At 39.3% G+C, this 15571-nt stretch overlaps 1 protein-coding gene across 1 annotated transcript in view; it reads right to left on the minus strand.

Annotated features, from left to right (window-relative positions):
* itpr1a (inositol 1,4,5-trisphosphate receptor, type 1a) overlaps positions 1-12853 on the minus strand; it is a 44408-nt gene extending 31555 nt beyond the window's left edge. Inside the window, exons 1-15 of the mRNA XM_062997935.1 lie at positions 12756-12853; positions 11781-11851; positions 7519-7634; positions 6722-6808; positions 6484-6642; positions 6266-6364; positions 4564-4647; positions 4311-4457; positions 4090-4185; positions 3202-3246; positions 2878-3032; positions 1005-1104; positions 730-890; positions 407-548; positions 162-320 (exon numbers count right to left, since the gene is read on the minus strand). Coding sequence (XP_062854005.1) covers positions 162-320; positions 407-548; positions 730-890; positions 1005-1104; positions 2878-3032; positions 3202-3246; positions 4090-4185; positions 4311-4457; positions 4564-4647; positions 6266-6364; positions 6484-6642; positions 6722-6808; positions 7519-7634; positions 11781-11851; positions 12756-12847 — 1713 coding nt within the window. The 5' untranslated portion in view covers positions 12848-12853. The remainder of the gene's footprint in view (positions 1-161; positions 321-406; positions 549-729; positions 891-1004; positions 1105-2877; positions 3033-3201; positions 3247-4089; positions 4186-4310; positions 4458-4563; positions 4648-6265; positions 6365-6483; positions 6643-6721; positions 6809-7518; positions 7635-11780; positions 11852-12755) is intronic.
* Positions 12854-15571: the final 2718 nt, after the last annotated feature.

The following is a 15571-nucleotide window of genomic DNA, read 5'->3' on the forward strand; positions in this document are numbered from 1 at the left end:
AAATGCTCTTTTGACTTAAGAAGCACAAAACTTGTGAAAAACCTTGTCAGGAGAAGTGAGGCTGTTTTATAGCTGTAAAAGTGTGTGTGTCAGGGGGTAGGTTCATAATAATTCACATGAATCCTGCAGTGTTGTTTGTATTAGGAAATTCTATCTGGCACCTGGTTTTTGCGGTAGTCTTGCTGCGAATGGCGCAGAACTCTGTAACAGAGTCGGCAAATGTGGCGGAAAGGGGCATGCCTCTGGTCAGCCAGCTCCTCCAATCGCAACATAGGGCCATCCCCGCTATCAGTAAACGGAGCTTGCAGCAGCTTAAAAATCTGATCAAATACAGAAAAAGTTCAAACTGATAACCAGTTGGAATACAGGGCTGTCAAAAAGGTTTGGAAAACAACAGAGTGCGTACCTGTTTAAGTATGTTCTGCTCCCTCATGAGTTTCTGACGCTCTCTGTTGGGTTTATTCACAGTGATTTCTAGGACATCCTGACCACTGTTGGGAATATCCACTACAAAATATACCAGGTCCTCCAGCAGCTTTGTCACTGCCCTATTGAGTTAAGAAAACATTTTTTCCCCATTTACAACACAGCAGAATTAAATGAATCATTATTGCAAATATATTTTTATTACTCAAATTAATGGTAACTAATTGGATGGTTAAATAATAAATAAATAAAATAATACACAGACACATGACAACAAAAAACACACACGAGTGGGTTCTGTACCTCCTCTCATTCTGGGTAATGGTACCCTTTTCCAGTTTGCCAGCAATGGATGCCAGCACTTTACTAGCATCATTGGCAAAATCCAGATCTCTGACCTCGGCTGGTGACACTGGAACTATAGCAAATGCTTCCTTATCCTCCTTTTGAGGAGAGGTTCCTATCTGTTTGTGAGATAAAATAAATGAAAGCAACAAATGGGGGAAAAAGAAAAAGAAATGTCAAAAGAAATATCTACAGATGATTTTGAGTACATTCACCCAGAAAAATCTACTCACTCTTAGCATGACCGGTTTTTCTTCCTCCTTGTCTATAGGGTTGTTAGTACTGTGCACCCAGGTGTTTGTGCAGAGGTGCCTAAGCCTTACATATGAGTTCCTAAAAAACACATTTATTACACAGATAATAGACAATCAGAATCAGAATCATTTAACCCACTTCTAAATCTCCTAGCTTAGCAAATTTGCTTTTCAATCACCTGTTGCATAATTTATCTGAATCAACTGCTTAAAACACAACATTCCTATTTGTTTATAATCTTCCACTTATATTTGGTAAGTTTTTCCCAACTCTTAAAAAGCTTTAGATTGTTCATTACATAAGCATAGTACTTTTGAAATTTTTTTTAATGAAATAAATGTCATATTTGACTAGTAAACACATTTAAGATGAATGGCTGTTTCATATACAGTACATATGCAGCTTTACAAACCAATTACTATACACTAAATAATATATAATATATTAATATCAATATATATCTCTCCGTCTCCCGACTTTTTTTAGCGCATCCAATTTCCCGATTGCGTCACGCTTCCTCTCCACCAATGCCAACCCCCGCTCTGATTGAGGAGAATGAAGCTAACCCATGCCCCCTCTGACACGTGGGCAGCAGCCATATGCATTTTGTCACCCACACTAGACGAGTGCATATATGCGAATCAGCCTTGTGTACGGAGAGACACACCCTGATCCGCACTCGTTCCCCGCCTCTGTGCAGGCGCCATCAATCAGCCAGCAGAGGTCGTAGTGCATCAGTTACGAGGAGTCCCTATCCGGCTTAATAACCCACCCCTATATGAACAACAGGCCAATCGTTCATGTGGCCGCTCAGCCCAGCCGGATGGCAGAGCTGAGATTCGATACGATGTATTCAAAATCCCAGCCGCGTGTGTTTTTAACGCTGCACCAGCTGAGCGGCCATTATTCAGGACATTAGTATTTGACAAAGAATTTGACACTCAGGTAATGTGAAAATCTGCTATAGTTATAATCACTTTTTCATTTGGCTATTTGGGCTGTATTAGAGACGCAGGTTGTGGTAGCTCAGTGGTTGAGATACCTGGCTAGTAATCAAAAGTTTGCTGGTTTGAGTCCCACCCCCACAAAGTCGTCACTGTTGGACCCCTGAGCAAGGCGCAATAGGCAAGGCCCTTAACCCTCAGTTGCTTGCTTTGTATTTGGTTACAACTGTAATTCGCTTTGGATAAGTGTCTGCTAAGTGCTATAAATTCTTATTTTTGAGCAGTGGTAGCTTAGCGGTTAAGATACTGGATTAGAAATCAGAAATCAGTCACTGAAGGCCAAGTTGCCACTGTTGGGCCCTTGGATTGTACTTGGTTACAGTTGTAATTTGCTTTGGATAAAGTCTGTTAAGATAAGATAAGATAAGATAAGATAACACTTTATTGATCCCGAAGGAAATTACAGAATTAAATACCATAAATGGAAAAGATGAATGCAATTCTTATAATTAGGTAATGGTAGCTCAGTGGTTAAGGTACTGGACTAGTAATAAAAAAAAGTCCTCGGTTCATGCCTCACCACTGCCAGGTTGCCTTTGAGCAAGGCCTTTGAGTTGCTTTGGGTAAAAGAGTCTGCTAAATGCCATAAATTAAATAAATCATCAAATAAAGTTTTATGGTATTAAAGGACTCCATATCCTATAAAAATTATAAAAATTTATTTGAAGCATTTTTAATGATATTTTTAATTCCTGATTCCTTTAACAATATGACCAGTATGACTACTGGCCATGTGGCCAAGTTTTGTCTCTGTTAGAATTAATGATAAGAACCTGTGTGAAAAGTGTATGGATATTTTAAGCTAAAGCCCTACTGCTTTAATAAATAATAAATGATCTGTATGTACCTTGGCACAAGTGCATCCCCCCCTCTTAGAGTAGTGGGGTCCAACTCAAAGATAGACGAGATGTCATTACCATCAGGAACAGAAACCAGTGTGTACATGACCTTATCCGGTTGAGTCCGTGTCCGAGCTCGGATCATGTCATGTTCAGAGTCCATCTACAAAATATATATATCTTAATTATGTTTCCAAAACATCAATGAAATTAGCTTTTTTCACTTTGTTTCTAAAACATTACATTAACTTACATGTATTTACATTTAGTAATTAGTATAAATCCAAATTAAAAAAACATCACAAATTACAAAAAAAAAAAAAAAAACTCACAGAGGAACGATATTCCATGCATTCTTCCTCATAATCTGGGTTAACCTGGTAAGGAAAAGAGAAAAAAGATCAAGGGTATATTCAGCAAAGTCACCGTTATATCTCAAACCAGTAAGTCTAGATAAATGTTTGGTGGTTTCACCTTAAAATATTAAATTTTTATTGAAATGTGGTGAAAAACTGGCCCATTTGCCTAGAGAGTTTGTGCATGGTAAGCCATCTTATCCTATTCAAAAAAATAAAACAATAAATGTTCACAATTTGTTGTGGTGGGTTCTGTTTCTCTGGAAAACACTGAGCTGAAAACAAGAACACCATAAACAGGGTGCCAATCTGTCACAGGGCTGTGCCACTCATGTCTGTGTAGAGCTCGGCTGGCTGATAGCAGCGCTGAGACCGCTGAGTCACCCAAACACCTAGTTATAACTTATTCTCTTTTTAATGTTATGAGCTCTGATGTTATGATTTGTAGACACTGTGAAAAAGATCTCCAGTATTAGAAGGTTTTGGTGAATTCTGTGATCTAAAGCTGAAGTGAAATTGTGTTTCAGTGTAAAAAACTAAAACCCCAATCAAATTGTCATATAATAAGGGATTTTTTTAAATGTGGACATTCACCTTCAAGTCAGTAAATATAATATGTAAACAATATATAAATATGTAATATAAACGAACATGATAGGTCTAAACTACATTACAAACAAGTCATCCTGTGACAATCACTAGAGATCTGTAACAAGTCAGAATAAAAAATATGTAGAATATCAACTTCTAGTAGAAACATTTTTGCTAGAAATAATTAGGTTTTAACATGTATATTTAATGCCATGTATAAGCTAAATTAGCTTGTTACAATTGGCATAGGTAACTCCAAGCTATATCAGTTACCTCTGCGGCGAGGTAATGACCAGTTGCCAGGTGTTTAAACCTGAACAGACTGTTCCAGTAACCTGCTCCTCCTCTACAGGGATCATGCTGCACAACCTGCAACACACACACATACACATGCTTTATTTCCCACAGAACTCATACCAACACAGGAACAGGACAGCTCAAGATATCCATGTTTTGAAGTCCATATGCCATATACAGCAAGGACCTGTACTGACTTCGATTTCCCAGAGTGCTTTGCTGCTGGTTGCAGAGGTAGCAGACTGGCGTCCAGTGGTGCGCAGGAAAACATACTGCTTCTTACGGTGGTCATCACATGTAAGAAATTTCTCCTGCTCTGCATGGAACAATCGAACCACGTCTCCCTAACACACACACACACACACAGACAATTTTATCCTCTTGTTTTCTCAACACTGACACTTCATTATGAATAAACAAAATGTGAGAGTAAAAGCTTGTTTAGCTCACGCCTTTCAAAACGACTTCTTGGTTGTCACTCCATTTCATGAAAAGAACAATTTTCCAACTAGTGCTGCAGTTTACAGAGTTCACCTGTTAAACACAAGGCAGAGCCACAGAGAAATAAAAGAGAGTTTGTTTATTTATTAGGATTTTAACGTCATGTTTTACACTTTGGTTACATTCATGACAGAAATTGTAGTTACTCATTACACAAGATTCATCAGTTCACAAGATTAATTTTAAACACAGTCATGGACAATTTTGTATTTCCAATTCACCTCACTTGCATGTTTTTGGACTGTGGGAGGAAACCAGAGCTCCTGGAGGAAACCCATGCAGACATGGGGAGAACATGCAAACTCCACACAGAAAGGACCCGGACTGCCCCACCAGGGGATCGAACCCAGGACCTTCTTGCTGTGAGGCGACAGTGCTACGCACTGAGCCACCATGCCGCCCGAAATAGAAGAGAGAAAGGACATCTGAGACTTAACTAGACTTAAAGACTTACCTATAAAAAGGGCCTTAGTAAATTCACCTGGTTTTTAAAAAATCACAGATTTCACAGGTTTATAAATAAAAGTTCCACATTTAACAGCAGTCATTAAATTACACTCATATATAATAATAATATTGTAGAATAAATGGAAGCTACAATACACAGCACAGCCAAGATGAAAATCATTCACAGAATTGATTGGGAGTTTTCCAAACTCAGTTACCCGAGTAGCCTTTTTAGCTGCTTTTAGCTACTATGGAATCCCAAAGGGACAAAATGCACTTAATACGTAAACACAAACATCAAACATTGTCAGCACACTACACCACTGAAAAGTCTGTTACACTTAATTGACATACGATTGATAGGACCTCCTCATATCGCACCTTATATTTCTATGCTAGGCGAATGAAATTGCTAAACATAAACCTTACATTTTGAATTTCACAGCAAACTGCATATTACATGGAAAACGGCTCATTTTATGATCTGTGACGCAATTTATGGCCGTGAATTAGGGCCCTTACCTATAACTTGGTCTCAAAACCCTTTAAGTTTATATCTTGTCGTCTATTATGTGTAAACAGGTGTATAAAATACTAGCGATATTCAGTTGTTTAAATGTCTGCCTATTCAAAGGCATTGTTTACTCATTTAATTTTAATCTTATCAGCTGCATTAAAGGACAGGGCACCAATCCATTGTAGGGGTTTGGCCACCCCCTCTTCAGACATAGCCAATCATCTCTGCGTTGGTGAGCTAGTGGAATAGACTGCTGCACCACACAAGTAAGTGTTTAATAAATATGTGTTCCACACAGATATTTTTAATTAGCAGAGATGAATAAAAAAAAAGCTTTGCTCAAGTAAAGGTTTTGAATAAATCTTTATCCTGAACAGGTGGAATGATCAAGCTGCATTTTGTGTTTACTCTTATTGTCTTAATCTTCTATTAAAAGTAGTTGGAAGAAATTATGTGAGGGCAAATACTTTTAAAACAGCACTGTTTAACACAGAGTTACAATATGTGTAGTGCATGACACACCCAATAGAAAGCCATCTGGAATTAAGTGACTAAATAAAATGTAGAATGAAAAAAAGACCATCAACTACCACATTACACTCTATAGCAGTTGAGCTGAGAGTGATAAAACGGTAAAATTGTTAGATTTGAAATATGGCAGATGTATTTTAACAATGTATGTGATACCTCGTTGCATCCTGGATTATCTACAAGCTGGTGGCTGCTGGCATGAAGTGGCTGCCCAGCATTTACAGGGTTTAAAACCACCTTGTCACCTATAACCACCTAAAAAACAAATACATAGAGAAAGACACATACACATCAAAATACACCGAAAACACACATACATACACACATTTAAGTTAATCTAACCACTGGTGAATGTCCTGTGATGCAGCACTCACACTGTCTCCTATAGAGCGCAGCTTGTAGAAGGGCTGGATGTAGAACCAGGAACCTTCGTTACCAGCAGCATCAAGAGTTACGCGCATAGCATTCTTTTCCAACAGAGCTGGCAAACGCTTATTCACCGTCAGATATTTATTGCTCTTCAGGTGGAGCAGCTACAAAGACAAACACAGCTGACATGCTTGATGGTGTGTGCTGATTAATATGCGTGTGAGGAAGAGAGGACCGTTTTACCTGGATGACATTTCCATACTGGATGACAGTTCCCAGCAGCTTTTTGTTCTCTGATTCATTCTGTTTTTTCTCAAGATCAGCAGCATGCTATGAGAGACAGGAATATGGAAGGAATATGAAAATCTGAGATCTACCTCATTTATTTTTGAGAAATGGTTAATATGTTAAAATTCTGTTAAAACATTTAATAAGTGTTCTGGCCAAAAGTATGCGAACAACCTGCCTTATTACTTATAACACAAGATCCATAAAGACAATGGAAAGTCTTCACAAAAAGTGTTAGGGCTGCACAAAGGGGGCACAACTCCATACAAATGTGCATGATTTTGTAATGAGATTCATTGTCATGGTGTTTACAAACTTTTGGCCATATAATGAAGTGTAACTTGATACACTCCTAAAGCTTCAGGTCCAGTTGGGACACTTTTACTACACAGAGACAGAACCTACCACACACACTGGCAGAATTTAAGAATATTTGGCCCTGATGTATTATTTCAAAAATACCCAAAGGGAATCCCATAAGGCTCTCCAGGCGTATCTGTACACAAGACTATGCCAATATTATGTTTAAAAACAATGCTATAAAAGGCAGCATGATTTGGAAATTAGGATGGTCATTGAAACTGTCACTGTAACACTACTGGATTATATTTCTGATTTAAGACATTGTTCAACAGTCACTACCTGTTAAAATAGCTAGTACACAATCTATTGCCCTCCTGTTCAGTTCAACCAAATCCTGCATGTTCATATACCCATGTGGAAAACACTCCCATGCCCACATGCACACTCACATGTAGTTTGTTGAGCAGGACAGTGTCAGTGGTGCTGGTTCCTCCAGGTTTGGCAGCTTTCCAAAACTGTTTCTGGGCTGAATATCTGTTCATGGGACACAGCCTGAACAGACAGTCTGGGCAGGAGACAGAACGAGTGCGAGAGACAATGAGAAGAGATAAATTAAACACAGACGATAATATAAACAACGAGGTACATTCCAGCTGGAAAGACAGATTTGTATACATCTTTTAATGGCACATAGTAAAGTTCTGTTTAGTAATGTCCTGCCACTGACAATTAGCATCACAGAGACCCCCAACGACTGAATTGGCCCACACTTTGTCGCCATCTTTAAAAACTGAGAACTTCCTTTTCTCTGCATAGTTGGAAGCACTCATCACTTAATAACAGCACAAAGAGGCACATTACGGAAGTGGTCCTGAACTAAAGAATACTTTAAAATGGTTAAAAATTTGGGGAGGAAAGAGATGTCATCCTCTGGGTGACAAATCATTGTTAGATGATGATTATGGTGCTTTCTACCTGTCTGCTTGGCTAATGCTATACTAAACTGAGCTAAAGCTAAGGATGGTAAATGCCAGTCTTTTTACTATTTGCCAACAGAGTCCAAATTAAATCAGTTATTATGGTATATTCTCCAACAAAGGGGTAATATATATTTATCATATTTCCTACAACAGCTAAAAGTTGCATCTGATTATATAGTGCATACTACAGCGTGAGTGAGAATATTAATGACATCAAGGGTAGTACACTAATTTGACAGCTTCATACAGCTGAATATGGTTTACGACAGACCCAAAATGTTGAATGTTGTCAAGCTCATGTTGTCATGTTGTATTAATTCTTGGACTGTTTGTGGGTTTTACAATAGATTTAAACTTCAGACTAATCTATGGCCTGCTTAAGCAGTGGATCACTTTCACGCATCATTTATTCTAAGCCACTTCACTTGGGCGGCACGGTGGCTAAGAGGGTAGTACTGTCCTCACAGCAAGAAGGTCCTGGGTTCGATCCCCAGGTGGGGCGGTCTGGGTCCTTTCTTTGTAAAGTTTGCATGTTCTCCTTGTGTTTGCGTGGGTTTCCTCCGGGTGCTCTGGTTTCCTCCCATAGTCCAAAAACATACAAGTGAGGTGAATTGGGAGATACCAAATTTTTTTCCAAGACTGTGTCCAATATAACTTTGTGAACTGATGAACCTTGTGTAATGAGTGACTACCGTTCCTGTCATAAATGTTGAATGTAACCAAAGTGTAAAAACATGACGTTAAAATCCTAATAAACAAACAAATAAGCCACTTCACTTAAATCTTTTTCAAGTGGACCAGAAATTGATACTGTTAAAGTGCACCCTGTTTTATAATATTTATATATATTTCACATATTTGAGTCAAATTGTCTAATAAAATAAATTAGCAGATCAAACAGAGAATAAGGGTAAGTTTAAATTCAACTTTATTCTGATGCAATGATGAATATAGGTCAGTATTAACTACAATACTACATTTCTAAATTTTACAGTTCTGACAAGTGGTAGGGTAAAACAGATAACGTGGTGCCATATTTAGAACTGTTTAACCTCTCACAAAACAAAAAAGATGACAAAAACTGAGTGTAATGCCATGTGTAAAACAAATCAATCTGCATTTTCTTAGATATAGGTTTAAGCAGTATTAAATAACTAATGTAACATCTATAATTAAGACCCTACCTAAGTCACGGCCATAAAAATCACGCCACAAACCGTGTAATATGCAATTTTCTGTGAAATTCAAAAGTTTACATTTGTGTTTAGCGATTTAACATTTTTTATTCGCATAGCGTTCAAGTGTCTTACGTTTACCGAGTTATTTGCAATATGAGGTGTCCATAGTAATCCTACGGCAATTAAGTTAGCAATTGGTTAGTCAAAATGACCAAGATGTCGATTTATGAGTGTAATTTAATGACTGCGGTGAAATGTGGCACCTTGCTTTAAAAATGTGTACCATCTGTTCAGAAATGCCATTCATACAGCCAACACAGGAAGAGACAACTGAGCCTATGGCAAAGATAAGACCTGAAAAAGATCACCAGGAAGCCTAAGGTATGTAAAGTACTTTACTAATATGTAAAGTACATTGGTGAGCTTGTGTATGCATGAACTTGGGTTGTACATTTGCACTGTAATTTGTGATGTTAACTCAACTTAACATTAGGAGTTTCCTGCCTTCAAAATGGTAATTCACTCATTCATACGTGCACACGTAGGTTCAGACACAGATATAGACATGCTAGCCATCCTTTATAAATTGGGATTTACAGTGAGGAGAAAAAGCCAAGCAATGTTCCCTCAGGAGCAACAATCTTACCAAATAAGGAGAGAGGGGGAGTGCTGGAGTAACGAAACAAGAGAGAGAGAGAGCTGAGAGAGAGAACTGAGAACAGAGAGAGAGGAGGTCTGTTCTTGGTTTCTGGAGATTCAGTTGATAAAATAAGTAAATACTTTAGGGTCAAACAGAAGAATGTAGGATATCACACTCACACACACTCTCACTCACACACACACACACACACACACACACACACACACACACACACTCTCACACACACACTCTCTCACACACACACACACACACACACACACACACACACACACACACACACACACACACACACACACATTTTACGATTGGTTAAAGACGAAACTGAGATCAGAGAGTAGAACTTCGAGGATCTGTGTTTTGACAGGACGAGAAAGCAAGTCTCAAGCTTTCCCTCTCGACTTTTCTTCTGCTTTACTGTTCAACACTTTTCTCTCTTATTAGTCAGTGGCCAGAAGAATTCTGCTAAAAAAAGGCAAAATCATCCACACATTCTGATTGCTGGTCAGGTAACATATAGATCCACAGTCAGAAAAAAAAACTATGCAATAAGCTGAATCAAAGGGCCGACAGTGTGAGGAGCAAAGGTGTGAACCTGTGTGTGTTTATATTCCGAGGAAATAGTATGCATTCCTCTTTAAAGAGGCCCAATGGACGTCCATCTTTCCCTCCGCATCTCTTTCTCTGAATCATTAACCTCAACCCACCCCCACCCTGACACACATGTACACACATACACTCACTGCTTCTTCTGGCTACTCAGTGTCACTTGCACATGTACATGCCCCTATAGTAATCCTGTTAGCCGAAACAGACACACAATAACACATTCACGCTTTGTATAAGGAGTGTGTGAAATGCTGTTAAAAATGTGTTAAAGCTAGCACAGAGCAGTCTTTTGTGTTGGTCGTTTCCATGGCAACACAACTTTTTTAAGTGTAGGCTTTAGCATGGACAGAATTATTTTAACTAACTAACCTACTAACTTTACATGGCAAAACGGGTGGCACGGTGGCTAAGTGGGTAGCACGATCGCCTCACAGCAAGAAGGTCCTGGGTTCGACCCCCAGGTGGGGCGGTCCGGGTCCTCTCTGTGTGGAGTTTGCATGTTCTCCCCGTGTCCACGTGGGTTTCCTCCGGGTGCTCCGGTTTCCTCCCACAGTCCAAAGACATGCAAGTGAGGTGAATTGAAGGTACTAAATTGTCCATGACTGTGTTTGATATAACCTTGTGAACTGATGAATCTTGTGTAATGAGTAACTACATGTCCTGTCATGAATGTGACCAAAGTGTAAAACATGTTAAAATCCTAATAAAAACAAACATGGTAAAACAAGAACGTTAGACGCAAACACTTAAACCTTAGGACTAGCAAATTTAATTTGTTTCATCCACATTCTAAATACTCCACCACTCAGTTTCAATTAATATAATGACAGATAATAATAATAAGAAGAAGAAGAAGGAGGAGGAAAGGTAAAATAATAAATGATGCCCACTGCCTTTCTGGACTAGATGCCAAGCCCAAACCATCAAAATTGTGATTGATACATTGAGTTGGTACTAATTATCTAAGATTAACAATCAAATGCATTAAAACAAGAGAAACATATGCATTAACTTGTTGCATGATACTTGAACAAACATTAACATTAAACAAAAGTCTATTTATTCACCTGAAATATACTCTATTTAAAATAAATTGAGTATAAGAAATACTAAAGAAACAAAAACTTCCTGCTTATGTGATTTCTGTGACCACACTATTTTCTTAGGGGATAGTTCAACTTTGACCCCTCAGACTGACATCACTCTCTCTACTTCCTCTGGATGAGCTTAAAATAGATCAGATCATTTACTAACATAAAAACGCACACACTTAGCACACATCTTACCCCGGAATTTCTTTGGTGGGTTGTTCAAGTCCCCAGCACCCGGCTGGACCACACAACGGTCATCAACCAACCTTACAACAAAAAATAGACATTAGTTATTATGCAAATCTAAAATGCCTGTAGAGTAGCATTAAAATGGTATGAATACGTGTGGGTGTATGTTTGAATTGTGTGGGGGTGGGAGTAGGGACAGCTGCATTCCTACTACAGATTTTGTCATTTGTGGCTCAAAACAACAAATCCACATGATCCAAGTCCCACGATCAGTCAAACACAAACACACACTTACTGACGAGCCAACCCTAGTTGGCAGGGAACCATAGTTTATAAATATCAGACCTAACTGTACAGGGCTAAAAGATAAACTAGTAAAACTGATTTAAAATGATTTGTGAATTGATTATATATATATATATATATTCTGAAATCATTTATTGATCATTAGTAATTTCTTTATCCTGCTTAGGGTTGAAGTAGGTCCAAAGCCTACCAGAAAACACAGGTGGCAACCAATCCCACACCGTTTATTCACTCTCATCCAGTGGCAACCACTGCCCTAATCAAAGCGAAGAGAGGTTGAACAGTCTACATTGTCAGTTGCATAGTTTATAAATATCAGACCTAACTGTACAGGGCTAAAGGATAAACCAGTAAATCATTTATGAATTAATTATTTGTAAATCCAGTGCTGAGATCCCAAGCTCTTGAGTTTAAATCTCAGCTGTGCTGTCGGTCAGCTGGACACAGTACATAATGCTGTTAAATTTAAAGGCTACTTATGAGCCATTGATGTAAACCTAAGTAAGCATGAATATCAGGGGTACGCCCAACCACCAGGTGCCTATTCATGATACTGGCCAGTTCTATTGCCCACACTACTAATAGAATGAATTTCAATCTAAATAATCAAAATAAATGGACCTAATAGAGTGTTACTGTTATTAATTACTTTTCAATTGACATAACTGCACTTACCCAAGAGTGCTAATGAAGCCACTGGTGGATCCCTCTGCATACAGGGAACAAATGTCCCCAATGTGCAGAAAACTTGACATCTTATCCATCATGGCTAGAACACCTCCACCTGGATTGGTAATAAAGATTAAATAGTATCAAAAAAGCCTGATAAATACAGAGCTGAACCATCACAAATAGCTATATGCTAATAATCAGTTCTATATCCCCAAATTCAACAAATGATATTATTATTTTATAGTGAGGGCAGCATGGTGGCTCAGTGGGCAGCACTGTCGCCTCACAGCAAAAAGGTCCTTGGTTCAAACCCCAGGTGGGGTTGGTCTGGGTCTGTATGGAGTTTGCATGTTCTTCCCGTGTTTGCGTGGGTTTCCTCCGGGAGCTCAGTTTTCCTACCACAGTCCAAAGACATGCAAGTGAGGTGAACTGGATATACAAAATTGTCCATGACTGTGTTTGATATTAAACTTGTAAACTGATTAATCTAGTGTCATGAATGTAACCAAAGTGTGTAAAACATGACATTAAAATTCTAATAAATAATAATAAACTTTATAGTGACTATTGCTATTGACTAGAAAACACAGGGGGCAACCAATCACACACTTAACCATGTATTCACTCTCATCCAGTGGCAACCACTGCCCTTATCAAAGCTAGGAGAGGTTGAAAAACCTTTGTCTACATTGTCAGTAGCAAATACAGTACTGGTCAAAGTTGTTTAATGATATTCACGCCAATTTATATCTCAATATATGGCGCTCAGGTAAAACAGTGACAAAATATTCTAGCTCACTACGACTGTGATTTGGGGTTCAAATCTCAGGGCTATCAGATGGTCAGGCATCTGCACACACGAGTAGTTATATCTGGGAAAGGGGGGTTATATGTACTCTTGCAGAGGTCACCACAACCATGTTACACTTGTAGGTTGCTTTACTTTCACCCTTCGGTTCAGTTCATCCCAAACCAGCTTCATGGAGTTTAACTCTGGGGACACTAGGCCATATCATAAATTGAAACCTAACAACTTGTTCTTGTTTTCCAAAGCATTTCTGCCATATTGTGGATATACAGTGTATCACAAAAGTGAGTACACCCCTCACATTTCTGCAAATATTTTATTATATCTTTTCATGGGACAACACTATAGAAATAAAACTAGGATATAACTTAGAGTAGTCAGTGTACAACTTGTATAGCAGTGTAGATTTACTGTCTTCTGAAAATAACTCAACACACAGCCATTAATGTCTAAATAGCTGGCAACATAAGTGAGTACACCCCACAGTGAACATGTCCAAATTGTGCCCAAAGTGTCAATATTTTGTGTGACCACCATTATTATCCAGCACTGCCTTAACCCTCCTGGGCATGGAATTCACCAGAGCTGCACAGGTTGCTACTGGAATCCTCTTCCACTCCTCCATGATGACATCACGGAGCTGGTGGATGTTAGACACCTTGAACTCCTCCACCTTCCACTTGAGGATGCGCCACAGGTGCTCAATTGGGTTTAGTCCATCACCTTTACCTTCAGCTTCCTCAGCAAGGCAGTTGTCATCTTGGAGGTTGTGTTTGGGGTCGTTATCCTGTTTGAAAACTGCCATGAGGCCCAGTTTTCGAAGGGAGGAGATCATGCTCTGTTTCAGAATGTCACAGTACATGTTGGAATTCATGTTTCCCTCAATGAACTGCAGCTCCCCAGTGCCAGCAACACTCATGCAGCCCAAGACCATGATGCTACCCCCACCATGCTTGACTGTAGGCAAGATACAGTTGTCTTGGTACTTCTCACCAGGGTGCCGCCACACATGCTGGACACCATCTGAGCCAAACAAGTTTATCTTGGTCTCATCAGACCACAGGGCATTCCAGTAATCCATGTTCTTGGACTGCTTGTCTTCAGCAAACTGTTTGCGGGCTTTCTTGTGCGTCAGCTTCCTTCTGGGATGACGACCATGCAGACCGAGTTGATGCAGTGTGCGGCGTATGGTCTGAGCACTGACAGGCTGACCTCCCACATCTTCAACCTCTGCAGCAATGCTGGCAGCACTCATGTGTCTATTTTTTAAAGCCAACCTCTGGATATGATGCCGAACACGTGGACTCAACTTCTTTGGTCGACCCTGGCGAAGCCTGTTCCGAGTGGAACCTGTCCTGGAAAACCGCTGTATGACCTTGGCCACCATGCTGTAGCTCAGTTTCAGGGTGTTAGCAATCTTCTTATAGCCCAGGCCATCTTTGTGGAGAGCAACAATTCTATTTCTCACATCCTCAGAGAGTTCTTTGCCATGAGGTGCCATGTTGAATATCCAGTGGCCAGTATGAGAGAATTGTACCCAAAACACCAAATTTAACAGCCCTGCTCCCCATTTACACCTGGGACCTTGACACATGACACCAGGGAGGGACAACGACACATTTGGGCACAATTTGGACATATTCACTGTGGGGTGTACTCACTTATGTTGCAGCTATTTAGACATTAATGGCTGTGTGTTGAGTTATTTTCAGAAGACAGTAAATCTACACTGCTATACAAGCTGTACACTGACTACTCTAAGTTATATCCAAATTGCATGTCTATAGTGTTGTCCCATGAAAAGATATAATGAAATATTTGCAGAAATGTGAGGGGTGTACCCACTTTTGTGATACACTGTATGTTTCAGGTCTTCATCTTACTGCAGGATGAACCCTTGACAAACTAGACATAGTCCACAGGGTACTTCATGGCACTGCAAAATGCTGTGGTAGCCTCCTTAGATCAGGATTCTTTACAGTAAATGTCACAAACTGAGGAACCATCCTCT

This window comes from Trichomycterus rosablanca, chromosome 6 (assembly GCF_030014385.1).
Source record: "Trichomycterus rosablanca isolate fTriRos1 chromosome 6, fTriRos1.hap1, whole genome shotgun sequence".
Lineage (NCBI taxonomy): Eukaryota > Metazoa > Chordata > Actinopteri > Siluriformes > Trichomycteridae > Trichomycterus > Trichomycterus rosablanca.